Source organism: Patiria miniata, unplaced genomic scaffold, assembly GCF_015706575.1.
Source record: "Patiria miniata isolate m_02_andy unplaced genomic scaffold, ASM1570657v1 HiC_scaffold_17, whole genome shotgun sequence".
NCBI lineage: Eukaryota > Metazoa > Echinodermata > Asteroidea > Valvatida > Asterinidae > Patiria > Patiria miniata.
In genome coordinates this window covers 10903787-10919047 of record NW_024037055.1, presented here as the reverse complement: position 1 = coordinate 10919047, position 15261 = coordinate 10903787, and the positions used below count along the sequence as shown (strand labels likewise).

General features: G+C 41.8%; 1 protein-coding gene across 3 annotated transcripts in view; it reads right to left on the bottom strand.

Annotated features, from left to right (window-relative positions):
- Positions 1-15261, bottom strand: part of LOC119723812 (nitric oxide synthase, brain-like) — a 160540-nt gene that overhangs the window by 117399 nt on the left and 27880 nt on the right. The window contains exons 2-4 of one of the 3 annotated variants that reach the window (XM_038194687.1): positions 10712-10854; positions 4097-4259; positions 2748-2839 (exon numbers count right to left, since the gene is read on the bottom strand). In XM_038194687.1, coding sequence (XP_038050615.1) covers positions 2748-2839; positions 4097-4259; positions 10712-10854 — 398 coding nt within the window. Of the gene's footprint in view, positions 1-2747; positions 2840-3663; positions 3784-3804; positions 4038-4096; positions 4260-10711; positions 10855-15261 lie in introns of those variants that run through there. The other 2 variants (XM_038194689.1, XM_038194688.1) reach the window with 2 other exon arrangements.

Below are 15261 nucleotides of genomic sequence, written 5' to 3'. Positions count from 1 at the left end.
TAACAAAATTTGAAATGTTTCTCAGTTCCAGATTCCTGTGTTTTTCAACATATTGTGGCGGAATTGGCCGCTGGCGGCGCTATGCAGTGACCTAGTTTTGGCAGCTATTTTGGGTCGCCTGAATGCACAGGGCGTGATCACTGCATGATCATCTCATGTACATGAGCCAGGTGGGCTTACTTGGCGCGGTTACAAGTCAGTTCACGTCTGGCGGTCTCATGGAGAGGATCTGTATGCGATAAACAGTGCCTTTTATTTAGAACCTTTAGAAAATCAGGTTAGTACAGAACCAAGTGATTTGTTAGAGTACAAGAGAGTATAGAATAAACCAATCATCAAAACCAAAGAGAACAGTTCATTGTCCCTTTATTTTTGTGCTGAATAAATAAAAAGAAATTGACGTTCCCCAGAAGACCTTTAGCGCTCGAGTCATGCGTTACATTGGTGGCTAGCGTCGGGATTTTTCTGTTGTATTTTTCTGTTGACGATATATTTTTTGGTCTGATTGGTTTTTCAAGCCTGTTTCGGATTTGTATTCGACAGTGGTGTAAACCGAGCCGACAGTTTCCATAGATTTTGTTCAATCTTGTGCTAGTGGTGTAGACCGAGGCACTTTGACTGCAAAGACGAGAGCCGACGGGTGATGAACAGATAGCCGCCGGGAAAGCTGCTCAGTAAGACCCGCAACCAGAGCCTGCCAGAGACGCACCGAGGGCCGCCCAGATATATACTGATCAATAAGACCAGAACTGGCCAGCCGGAGACGTGTTGATAGCCGCCCGGAACCACCGGAACGTATCCATAGCCGCCCAGATAGCCGCCCGGAGAGCCGCCAGGAGACGTACCAAGAGCCGCCTGGAGAGACTGTTCGTTACCGACCGGAGAAAAGGTATACAGACTGTCTGTACAGAGTTGAGCCGGCCGGATAATTACTTTAGTAGTAGGCTAGTGTACTTGTTCACTTACTATACCTTAGGTAGGATGGCGTCCCCACAGTCAGACCAAGTGGCATTGCATCGCTTTCTGGAGGAAAGGTACCAGGAAATAACCAGGGAGATTGAGAAAACCTCACAGAGCATACTGGAACGCACCAGTAGTTTGTGAAAGACGGCACCTAGGACCAATAGAATAAAGCTAGCGGAGTCTACCAGTGAGTCTAATGAGCGTCATGAAACAGGTCATTCCCCACGCTAGATTGATTCCAGTGGGACAGAATCAATGAATGGTCGGCAACCATAAGCAGGACCAATTCAAGCATTGATGGGAACATCGTCCCTAAAAATACAGCTGCTGGACAAACAGAATGGACGGGAAGACTGAAAGACACAAGCCTTTTGTCCCCTCCTACCGTAAAAGAAGAAGAAATGTCCAAAGACAACGCCAGAGCCAGTAGACCAATTGAGTACCAGATTCGGTGCATGGGTTACAGAGATACAAGGTCACACTCCAGCCACCTGAGGGTTCATCGACACGTATGGACGGATCTGTAGCAATGGGTCATGTCTCCAGCGTCCGGAGAAAAGAGAATTCCATGCCAGAAGTAAGCAACATTAACTTGTAAAACATTTTGCCTGACAGGATTGGACATGAGCAGACAAAGTCAGAGCCAGCCAAAGCCAGTGCAATTTTGTCTGCACCAGCGATGTCCGCCAAGGACAGAAGCGATGTTTCCCCACCGGAGCCTGGAAGTAATGATGACAAGGCTATGATTGACCCAGAACCCCCTAAAGATAAGCCAACAGTGCCAAAAAAGAACGAGACGATGGTCAAAGCGGAGATCACTGACAAGCAGCCCGAGAGGAATCAAGGGCGGATCCAGAATACAATTTTTTGGGGGGGGTGGCCCAAAAAAAATTCGGTCCACCAAAAAAGTGGGTCAAAATTTTTTTGGGATTCTAGATGCTCTGTGGTGCGATCTGAGGCAACTTCTGACCGCTTTAACCAATGTTTTTTTGAGGAAAAGATGGTGGTGTACTCATTGTCTGCCTTTATTGCGATGTCACATAAAAAAATTTAAAAAATTGGTTTCGTTTGGGGGGGGGGGGGGCCATGGCCCCCTTTGGCCCCCCCCCTGGATCCGCCCTTGAGAGGAATAGACCGTTGATCAAACCCGACCGATATGATGGGAATTAGACATCATGGCCATCCTACCTGAAGCACTTTGAGTTGTGTTCAGAGCTCAATGGATGGATTGAAAAGGACAAATACAGTTTTTGGCAGTGTTGTTGACTGGCTCAGCACAACAAGTATTAGGTACAATGCCCAAAGAGTCAACTGGAGATTACCAGAAGTTAGTCAAAGCCTTGCAGGCACAAATTGACCCATTGGAAAGACAGGAACTTTACCGGGCTCAACTCCGAAAAAGAAGGCAGAAACCTGCAGAAAACCTCGTAGAAATGGCCGAGGAGATCAGACGACTGGTGCCATTTCCAAAGTACTAAGTGCGCGAATAATGGTCACACGAGGATAGATACGGACGGACGTTTACACACATCATAGTGATTGCATGGTCTCTTTCCTGTACTTCGTTCAGGCGAGACAATAAACTAAAAGCTGAAGTCACAGCAACGAGAAGGTTTAACCGGTGTAACCCTCTGGTGACCTTAAGTATCAGTATTTTACATTTGTCATTTTGTTTTCAACTTGACCGTTCCGCCGCTTAATGCCTCTGGTTCGAGTGCAATTATGGTAAAGTTTTGTGACCGTCCGTCACCATAATTGTTACCTTTGCGCTTTTCCAAGCTTACCTTATATTTCCGTCGTTGGTGGCGTATGTTAGATGGCTGCAGAGAATGTTGAACATCTCTTGCGCAGTGGTGATACCGCGGGCATCGAAGAGCTAGTTAAGAAATCAACACGAGAGCAGTACTACATGTATTGCATATAATTTATAACGCACATGAAAAGGAAAGTAAGGAAAATGGTGGCCATCGTTTCAAGGTATGAGGAAGTCCTAAAATTAATCCATTTCAAGTTTGGCAAAAAAGAACGATCATTTATGGACGGAACCCAGGTTCGCGCATGCTCAGTGACTGCCTCGCTTAAGACGCTGTTTGGTGGTATTTTTTTCTGTTTGGTTGTCTTTACTGGAATTATTACGAAATAAGCAGATCAATTGAGACATTGTCACTGATTTGTGTTTTGAAGGCTTTTCAGGTGTCAACACGATTGGGGTGAATGTCCACTTGAAGTCCGTGTATGTACAACACGTACATTACAACAAAAAAGGGAGTTCTCCCCCTAAAAAAACCCAAAAAAATAGCTATTTTAGTCAAAACTATTTAGGTGAAACGCCGGGAACAAAAACAGGGCAGTAAGTCTACAACAGAACTGATAGACCAAAGTATACCATATCCTATCCTGCAGACATACCAATTTGTCATATTAGACCAATACAATGATCGCGAGTAAAAGAGGTCGAGAAATGCTTTTGACTTCGTCCATTATTTTATGTACGATTTAGTTCCGTTGTTTGATGAAAAGGTTAACTCATACATAACATTTCCATTGAAAATATTTTTGTCTTTAGATTTTGAGCACTGTGTTGTTTCAAACGATAAAACTGCACAGATGACAAATAATCTATCCTACCCTAGTGGGTTAATGTAATGAAAGTTGATAGGCCTGCATAGAAAAAAAAATTACTCTGCCTATGGAAAATACCGGAAAAGTAACTGCCCGACTTGTAAATCGATCGTGTAAAATTGACCAAAACATTTTGTCGTCCCATGACGTCACGAAAAAAAAATGTTGGTCAGGCGTTTTCCGCTGTCCCCTGGAAAAATAGTTAACGTCATAACTCACAGTGACGTCAGAAACAATGTTCCAGGTCACGTCAAGGGCCGCCAAAACGTGGCCCGGCGGGTTAAGCAATGGTATCCTGTATTCGGTTCGTAAGTGACTGCGTCATACACGCCCAAGCACCTCTGATTATAGCCCCCATATCATTGGCTAAACACGCCACTTTGCACTACTTTCAGTTCTTTTGTACTACCGGTTCCTACTCCGTGTGTAGTGGGCGAGATTTAAGGTGAAATGACGTCACACTTACGAACCGGATAGGCCAACATGTACATATTGGAACTGAATAACAAACCTGTAGCTTGGTCCACTGAATTCGACCAATGCAACGCGGAGCGTTCCGCCAGGCCAGCTTGGCGCCATATTGCAGCTCTTGATCTGTAAGCTGGTACGATCCGGTTGAGGCGATGCTTTCTGTGATGGCGGCCAGGCGTTTAGCATGGGCGTCAGTCTCGGACCTACCAATGCATAACATGTAACCCAGTGTTGGTGTGTCTCATTACTATCCTTGCTGAATTCTCCAAATTAATATTTATTGGAGGCGGGGAGGTCTGGGTGTTGAGGGGGGGGGGCGGTCGTGAAGGTTTGGAGGCTATTTCGGTTGTGTGCACTAGGACTTTATTTAGGGAGGTTGCTCTCCCCGTGCCATTTTCAAGTTTTATCACTTAAAAGATACTTTGTTTTGATTTTTTTTCGAGCAATGCAAACGTTATTTACTTTGGAATGAGACACCGATAAAGCAAAATCTGCCAATTTTCACTAAGTCTTATAGAAATTTACTTTGCAAATAATTCAGGCATATCTTTTTGTGCCTTGTGGGCACAAAATAATGCAATCCCTCCTCCACCCGAAAAATTTAATATAGTTTGAAACATTTCCAGAATGAAGAGAGAGAAAAAATTGTGTTCCGTTTAACTAAAACATAAAAATTGAAAATTCGTTGTAATCTGATATTTAATGACGCCATCGTGACGTCACTACCAGAAAGTTCGAGAGCTATTATACACATATAACATGGTTTGTGGGGAAATAGTGAAAACTAATGACCCCGAGGTGTTGGATGATTGGGACTTCGCCTCGGGAGATTGTCCCAATCACCCAACACCTAAGGATCATTTGTTTTCACTATTTCTATTTTCCCGCAAAAAAAATGATGTATTTGTTTTAATATACCTCATAAATATTCATTACGCAGCTGCGGTATTTCATTGGTATACCATGTTTGTGATCGTGCAGTATTTGGATAAACTGAAACAATAATTTTAATTGAAGGAGACAAACAGAATAGAAATTTGTGTCATTTAACTTCAACATTCACGCAAACACTGGATTTATTTTTGAAAGTTGGAAATGCAACAACTTTAACAGATTTAAATAGAGCAGAGGCTGACACATCCAAGGCTGCAACCCAGGTGTGTGATAGTACCTCCCTGGTTTTTGCGCGTTACGTGCGCATACGAAGACGCAGGACAATAGTAAAAACTTTCACATGGTTGAGTTGCTTGAATGGACCAATGAAATGCCGCTGCTGCCTAATGAATATTTACAAGGTAAAGTATACAAATAATGAATGTTTGTGAGTGCAATGGTAAGTAAAATTTCATGAGGTGACAGATGAAATGTTCCATTCCACGAGGCGAAGCCGAGTGGAATGGAACATTTCATCTGTCACCGAATGAAATTATTCTTTCCATTGCACGAACGTGAAACATTCGTTATTTGTTTTATATAACACCTGTATAAATCCTTGTCATCTGATTGGTTGACTTTTGATAGCTATTCAGGTTGAAAACTGTTTAAAAGTTCGAAAAGTTCATCATATTTATATTAATGCAAACTATTCGACAGGTTGAGAACAACCATATTCAATTTATCAATTTATCTCGATTTAAAACAGCGCCACCAGCAGCAGCAGTGACAGCGTGCAATGGAAGTTCTAATCTAAGTGCAATAGAACTTCCATTGCACTGTGCGCTGCGCGCCACGCGCGCGCCGTGCGTTGGTACGAATAATTCAATGACATGTGATCAACGATCCTCCAATCAGATGACGGGGAATTATTCAGGTGTTGTATAATATACAATTATTGAATGCTTCGGGTGGTGTAGTAAAACTAGCCTCCCGAGGTGATCCATGGACATTCTATTTTCCCGAGGCGAAGCCGAGGGAAAATATAATGGTCCATGGATCACCGAGGGTGGCTAGTTTTACTTCACCACGAGATAAAGCATTCAATATTTGTTTTATAACACTTCACCCACAGATTCTGCTTGATTTTAATATTTTAAATTATCTAAATCTGAACACAGTTGAAATAAACTTCAATTTCAATACAAAATTGGTGGAAAATGTATTTCTCTCTTCCAAACTACCCCTTCACGAAATGTTTGAACCCAAGTCTGCGGCGCGCTCTCTTTGGAACAATACGCGCTACGCGCTACGCGCAACGCGCACACCAGCATCCATTTGCACACAAATACAGCGCTGTGGAAATAGTACTTTGGTTGCTAATGGTATAGTACTTTGGTTGCTACGGGTATAAGTACTTTTGGCCGTGCACAGAAAGATAGCAAAATTAGAAAGTAACATGTGACTCGCTCTCGGCCAATCAAGACACAGAATCTGTTGGTGAGGTGTTATAATAAATAATGTTAACTGTGCTATTTGCGGATAAAATATTTGAAGAGCACGGATAGAGAAACGTTAATGTAAAGTCGTTCTGGAATCGGTCGAAATGTTAATTCAGAAAGTGCATCAGCATTACTTGTTTGTTTTGCACAGCATCGAGCCATGCATTTCCTAACAAATACGCAAGGAGCATTATTGCAGCACTGATCTCTATTTAATGAAAATAATAAACAAAAACCTGGAATAGCTAGCCCATTGGCTAGACCTTTATCATGCTGCCACCATTTTACTCATGTTCCCTGTATCCACCGACAGTACTGAATGATAATTGGGGTTTTTTTTCCAAAAAGGAACCAGACTATTTTCCCTTCAAGGAAGTCTCGCTTTGGTTACGTTGATTTGAATGGGACAAATCACGATAGCCACAACATGATAATGGTTTAAAATTAAGTGAGGTTCGGGGAACAGCTTTGGACCTTCTGAAAAGTTATCTGTGTAACAGCAACCAGTATGTATCGTTTCAATCTGTAACTTCAACTAGCCGATTCATTACGTGTGGGGTACCTCAGGGTTCCGTATTGGGTCCTCTACTATTTCTTCTTTATATTAATGATATATGTAATACTTCAGACACTGTAACATTTTGTTTATTTGCAGATGATACAAGTTTGTTGTACACTCACGATAATGTAGATGAAGCAATTAGTAACCTAAATATGGAACTTGAAAAGATCAGTACATGGCTTCTTGCACATAAATTATCAATTAATGTCGTCAAGTCAAATTATATGATTTTTTGTGCCAATCAGTACAAGTACACATAATCTGTTCCTCTGAATTTAAATAACTCAAGGCTTCATCAGGTTAAGATAACTAAATTCCTGGGTGTAACTATTGATGAAAATCTCACTTAGAAACATCATATTGATGAAGTAGCGACAAAAATATCAAAAAACGTTGGAATAATGAATCGTTTGAAATATTATCTTCCGAGTAAGATTTTATTAACATTGTATAATTCATTTGTTTTACCATACTTAAATTACTCAATCTTGACCTGGGGCAGTTTGCCATCAAAGTGTAACAAATTACTTACTTTACAGAAGCGAGCAGTTCGTTTAATTTCAAATGCTGGCTATCGTGATCATTCTGCTCCGTTATTTGCTAAATTAAATATATTACAATGCAATGACTTATATTACCTTAATTTAGGAAAATTAATGTTTAAATTTAAGCATAATCTACTCCCGTCCTGTTTTTATTCTTGTTTTACCTTAGCATCTAATGTTCATGTATATAACACCCGAAGTAGTGCTAAGGGAAATCTGTTTGTCCAATTTAACAGGACGTCAATGTCAAAAAACAGTGTGATTCATCAAGGCACCTTGTACTGGAATAGTTTAGATGATTCTCTTAAACTGTTACCCTCACTATCTGTCTTTGTCAAAAATTTAAAAACTCATTTTATCGAATCATATTCGATATTCGATGTGCACTAATATTTAGGCCTTGTCTCACACACTTGTCCTGTCTGTCTACCGTTGTGTTTTGTTTGTCCCTTGTTACAGTACTTTGGTTGTATGTCTGTCCATAGGTAAGGGCACAAAAGCGTCTGCTTAACCTTATACCTAACTGTTGTCATTTAAATTACACTTTTTAGTAATCACTGTGTACATAACTGTCATATATATTACTACTGACCTTTCTTAATTTATACATGATTGTACATAATTGTAATGAATGACATCATTGAAATAAATGTTTCCAAACGTACGAGTTACAATTAAAAGTCAATCACCGTTTGATGGGCGCTCATGGCGGGCGCTCATGGACGGGTGCTTATGTATGGGTGTACCCCTGCATTAAAATTCCCATAGACACTAGTGCTAAATGCCCATACAAATGTACTTCAAAATTCTTTTAAAGATATAGTCCATCATTTGTAATTTGTGCATTTTGTTCGTTTGAAGCAACAAAAGTGTTCAAAATCTAATGAAGGATACTGAACAACTAACCTGATGAAGTTTCAGCTCAGCTTCAGCTGTATATTCCGAGAAAAACAGCATTCTAGGATCTCAATTTCAAATCAAAAGTTGCTGAATCATGTTTTGAATTGTTTTGAATTGCAGCTATACGCGATGTCGCGCACTGATCCGACGAATTATAGCAACAGCGCGCGCCTGTGCGTCGTGCCAATGCTTGCGCGCGCTGCGCCGAATATCAAATCGAACTACTTATTTAAATTTTCCTACGGTGCGTCTTAAGACGCACCGTTGGAAAGGCCTTCTTTCGTTGATTACTTCAAAATGATAGCTTGCCAGAAAGATTAATTTCACAGGGAGTTTAGTCCACTTACTATCTTTCAACCAAGTATGTTTTTCAACAATAATACGCCAGTTACTTGTTCGGATGGCTGCAAATGATGGACCATAGCTTTAAAAATGCGCAGAACTCTCACAGGTATTTATGCTGCACAGAAAAATGATGATCAACATGTCATCTTTCATTTTCTTTTCATTTTTTGATGGGTTGACCATTGACTTTTCGAGATATTCTCACCCAAAGAAGACGACCCCCATTTTCCCCAAAGCGGAAAAGTAGCTATCTTGAAAAACAATCACTCCACGACATGGCAAAATAGCGCCACTTTCGAGCCCTATTGCAGCCCAAAGCCCGGGCCAGAGGTTCATTGCCACATCTCTTCAATTCGCCCATTTTATGGCTCTCGGAACTATATAAGAAAATAATATAGAATAATTTGAGGGTATAACTTGTATTCATGAGCTTGCGCTCGGCGGATGGGTTTTGGCCTATTTACCGGTGTGCACCCGTATAGTGTAAATGCTGCAATTCTGGAGACCAAGCAGGGGGGAAAAGGACGCCATGTGTTCAGTGAGGCATGTCAGTTTACTTGAAGGGGACCAGGCTGATTAGGGTGAGGAAAGTGAGTTGGGTGGGTGCAGTGTTCCATGTTCCAGATGAGTTCAGCTTGATGCAGTGTGGGAATGTTTGACGACTGGTACAGAACACTATCCAAGTTTCCATAGAATTAACCCCAACTCACAAAAGATAATTCCTTTCACATGGTGCAATCGTAACCGTACATTTCTGTTGACTTGACGTGATTCTTAACAAATCCGGTTCGAAAGGCAACCATGGGGATTTTTGGTAACAAGCAAACCGAGTCAGTAAACGGTTTATTTTGGACAGTTTTGCCGGTACATGCCCCAAAGGTTTTCCCTGTATCGCCATTTTGCTGCCATGGTGACCCAAAGGAGCTGTTGAAACAGGGTACGTACTTGACAGTAAGTTATACTATTATAATAAGATGGAATTTTGCGTCGGGTGATACAAATCAAATCAAATTAGGTTTGCCCTTCACCGACGTTCAAACACTGTATACTCAGTGATTTATCTCCCGAGTGAAAGTTGGACAAAATCAATCAGGTAGGACTCAAACCCAGGACCTCCTGCTTTCAGTGCAGATGTCTTACCACTCGACCACCGAGCTAACGGCCAACCTATCCCGTTAGCTCGGTGGTCGAGTGGTAAGACATCTGCACTAGAAAGCAGGAGGTAGTGGGTTCGAGTCCCACCCGAGTGATTTTTTCCAACGTTCACTCGGGAGGTAACACACTGAGTATACAGTGTTTGAACGTCGGTGAAGGGCTAAACCTAATTTGATTTGATATAACACTTATCGAATCAGATTCGAAAAAGCCAACCGATCCCGTTAGCTCGGTGGTCGAGTGGTAAGACATCTGCACTAGAAAGCAGGAGGTCGTGGGTTCGAGTCCCACCCGAGTGATTTTGTCCAACTTTCACTCGGGAGGTAACACAACTGAGTATACAGTGTTTGAACGTCGATGAAGGGCAAAACCTAATTTGATTTGATATAAGTCTTATCGAATCAGATTCGAACCAGCCAACCGATCCCGTAAGCTCGGTGGTCGAGTGGTAAGACATCTGCACTAGAAAGCAGGAGGTCGTGGGTTCGAGTCCCACCCGAGTGATTTTGTCCAACTTTCACTCGGGAGGTAACACAACTGAGTATACAGTGTTTGAACGTCGGTGAAGGGCAAAACCTAATTTGATTTGATATACTATTATAGTAACATTTAAAAAAAAAATCATCTGCCTGGCATAAATACGGAACCCCCGATGCGATTAAGATTTTGCAATCGAATCCGAGAATGTTTAGGTTTTACAGGCAGTTGACGAATGTGCCTGAATGTATTAAACCCGTTAAATTACCAATAGAAAGAAGGAAGCATCATGTTACCTTTTGATGTGCTTGTAATATTGATCAATGAAATCCTGAGCGTGGCTGAGTACGTCCTGCGGTGGGCGGGGTTGTGTGTTGGTCCGCACATTAGGGAGCATGAAGGAGCCCTTGCATCGTGTTTCTGAACAATGCGATTTAGCCTACGAGGAAAATAAAACCAACTTCATATTATGTGAGCAGATGCAACTCATGAAATACATATTGTTTGGGAAACTCATGACGGTTTGCTTTTTTTGTCCGACTCGACGGAGCTTCAAATTGTACGCCCAACGCACCATGTTAGCTCGTTTCGAGGCCATTAGTCTTTGTTTACGTAAAATACTTATCTGTGCTATATTGTCCTAAATTCCGAAAATTGCACTTATTGCAAATAACGATGGCCGCTCAACCTCGTCCCCAGTGCTAACTTTATTTCCAACCTGGTTTCCAATAGTAAGCCCTGGATAGGAAGCTTTCTTCCTGTATCCTGATTTTATATTCGCTCGTACACCCCCCCCCCCCGGCCTGCAAACAGGACGCTGGTCAGGGCTGACGTCATTTGAGCTCTCATTAGATAGATTTGCGTGACCTGTGACGTAGAACGCGTCACACAAACTAGCTTCCGGTGCCCATCATGCGTAGCGCGCGCTAGCTGCATGCGAAGGTCAATCTGTACTTCCTTCACAAGTTTCTGTGAAGCCCATCATCAGCCCTTACCAGCGCCCTGTTTGCAGGGCGGGGGGTACGAGCGAAGATTCGATATTGCGATCGGCTAGTAATGGATTTTGATTGTGTACTTGGTGTTATTATTCACAACGTGCAGTACGAGTTTTCGCGATCATTCGTCCACGCCTTCTCGAAAATACTAATTTCCTTTCCAATTTGTTCATATTAATATGAAATGTGATACTGCATGTTGTCTCGAGAAGATCGTAACAGTTTAATTTTAAAAAAAATCGTGTTTTCGTAACTCACACCGTGCCCGCGCTGCGACGAATTGACCCTGTTTTTACCCCAGACACCGCATACAAAAACAAACGCTAATGTAACGCATATCCATATCCAGGCACCAGACTATTGCTCATTTGCATACGTGTTCAAAAATCTTGCACATGCAAATGATAGCAGGTAGTGATGGGTGCGTACTGTTTGACACCCTGGAGACGAGGTTGATGGCCGCTGTCTTCCATTCGATTTCTTTGTACCGGCTGAATTATACGTGCAGGCTTTGAAATTCCAAAATACTATATCCAGACGTGCGCGTATGTTAATGCATTGAATGTTCTTCACTGTAAAACAAATCCGTAGTTTACACATATTTTGGGAGAGATCCACGCTTTAATTGATCGTTAACAGCTGTTTTGATGTTGAAATTACAGTTCTCAAGTAACAGAATCTCGTTAATCACAACGTTAAAATTTGCACTTTGTAATGCGTAGATTTTACGGTGTCCGGGGCTCCCAGGGAGAACAGTTCATTTGACAACTGATGGGGCTACCCTGGTAAAATAACACGAAATAAATAAATAAAGTATCCGCACTTTTGACGGCCTTCTGTCTATATTCCTCGAGCCTTCCCGAGAAAGGACAAGCTTAATACATGAATTTCAAGTAAAATTTGTTGTCATTGCCAGTGTTGTAGTCGAGACCGGATAGTCCGAGACCGAGACCAAGACCGAGACCTGAAGATTCGAGACCGAGACCGAGACCGAGACCAGCCCCTTCAAGGCGGACCGAGACCGAGACCAATATGGTCCGAGACCGAGACCGAGACCGAGACCGCTGATAATAAATAACAATAGTCGAAATAAAAAAAAACAAGACACGTTATTATAGTTGAAAAATGTAACCTTTCTATTCACAAAGAATACAGACCAAAATTTTGACCAGTGGCAGTGTTGACAAATTGATACATGACACCTTACTTGAGCAAAAAGTAGTTACACTTAAGAAATATGGGCTTTGACATGTTGTCTAACCCAATCGTGACAAAAGTAAAAAGTTAAAGGCAGATGCTTCTTTATCTGTTATAGGAACTCGGATCCTAAACTCCACAGTCACCCCCTTGGTTTCAGCTATGACTTCTAACGGATATTTAAAGATGCAATTTTAATTTTACATTGCCTCTTTTTTCCTAAAATAAATTTAGGACTTAACTTCTAACAAGACTTGTGTACTTGATTTTAAAAAATGGGAGCTAGAAAATGTTGAATTAATTTTTAAATTTGTGTCATAGAATGTGGACTTGTACATGTAGACCCACAAGTTGCGAGGTGGTAGCCAGAGTGTGCCAGATATTGATTTTTAATTTTTTTATGAACGGGACTTTTAATTTTTGAGGAATATGGGGTACTTTAAAATGAGCAGCCAGAAAATGGGGTCTCATCATACACTCTCATGGCAACAGTGAGTGGTAACTGGTAAGAGTGTGTGAGCTCAAAGCTGGAAAATCAGGTAGAAAAATTTACTTTTTCTTCAAAATACTGTCCCAAATTAAAGAGAACATTGTGTGGGGTCGAAAATATAACTAATTTGAAGCACCTCATTTATTATCAGAATACACAATGCAAGTGATTACGCCCACAGGGGTGGGCTAAACTACACAATCCCCGAAAATGGTTGACCCTTATTGCATAAATTGTTACAAGTTTATACTTTGCTTTATGTGGCCGACTCAACAGATAAATGCCGAACTTGTTCCAAATCGTTTAGTGACTGGTACTGCTGCAGCTTTACATGTACTTTGGGGACTTTCCAACGTGCAGTCGAGTCCAAACCGACCGCGATATATAACAAGCTTGATCTACGGGCTAGCAAATGTTTTAAATAACAACGGTACTGAACGAAGTGAACACAAAGTAATCGATCGAGCTGTAAAAGCTACATATTGCCGGTCTCGACCCGAGACCAGCCAAAATATCGAGACCAAAGGGGACCGAGACCGAGACCAAGACCGAGACCACAGCTTCCGAGACCGAGACCGAGACCGAGACCAGCAAAAAGTGGTCTCGAGACCGGTCTCGAGACCGAGACCGGTCTCGAGACCTACAACACTGGTCATTGCTGCTGGGATGTTATACAAAACAAATAATATTTGTTTTGCATTCGTGCAATGGTGAGAATATTTTCTGAGTCGAAAGATGGAATGTTCCATTTAACTCGGCTTCGCCTCGAATTGAATGGAGCATTCAATCGTTCAACTCATGAAAATTTTCACACTATTGCACTCATAAACATTCATTATTTGTATTTTGGGGTGCTGTGGTCTTATGGTTACGGTGTTCGACTCGTGTGCCGTGGGTTCGAATCCTGACCGTAGGAACATGGTGCTCTTGAGCAAAGCACTTTACCATTATTGCTTTGTCCTTCGGATGGGACGTAAAGCCGTAGGACCCGTGTGTTGTGTAAATGCACGTTAAAGAACCCAGTACCACTTATCGCTATAAGAGAATGGGTTTGCCCCGGTGTTTCTGGCCGGCAGTGGCTGCTACGGTGGCCCACAACTGTCACGGCAAGAACAAATTCGCCACGGCAAGAGCAATACTTCAAAATTCTTTTATAAATACTCAGAAATCTCACAGGTATTCAAGCTACACAGAAAAATGATGATCGATGTGTCATCTTTCATTTTCTTTTCATTTTTTGGTGGGTTGACCATTGACTTTTCGAGATATTCTCACCCAAAGCAGACGACCCCTAATTTCCCCAAAACGGAAAAGTAGCCATCTTGAAAAACGATCCCTCCACAACAAAGAAAATAGTGTTTATTAGGAAGGGGCGTAATCATACATGTCGCCACTAAATTTTAAGTTAAATGGAATGGAGTTTGGCCGCCACCATGCATTTAAGGTTTTTTTTCAGAAGTGGTTTTCTGACTAAGAAAATAGCAAGGAAGAACCGGTTTTGTGCGAGCAAAAGTCAGTTGATACTAATAACTTGTTGGAAAATTCCAAAGTCATTCCAAGAAAGTTGCCGAGGTGAATTAGGGTTTAAAAGGGGGAGGTTGATGGGATTTGCTATCAGCATCAACCGGGCCGTTCCTCATTCTTTTCTTTTCATGGGATGTAAATCAAATTGGAGGACGAGGGGCTCTGCGATCTGATGAATCTTTTTGAAAACATTGTACAGTATTTGCAACCAGCTAGGGAAGATTTCCGTTTATTCAAGACTTAGAAGCACTGGTATGGATACCTGTGTAAGTATATGACTAAAGTGCCTAGAGCGTATTTGTTAAAGTTTTTTACCTTTTTTGAAATTTAACACACATATAGGGAGTAAAATCAGTTCCACTGCTGGGTTGCGGTGATGGGTGGGTTAGAACTTGTCAACACATACCTCGCCAGCGGGCCCATTAGATTGGTGATAACCAGAGAGCGGGAGTTTCAAAAAACTCATCCGGTGTTTAGGCGACGCAGGGACTGGTTTGTGTGCATGTGGTTTTTGTTTCTAGTTAACTTAATGATTTGATTTATACCGGTGATAAAATGCCGTCCCACCTGATTTTCTTTTTGTGTGTCGGGGGAAACAGTGCATATTTTCTGTGCCCTTTTTCTGCACTTCATCAGTCAC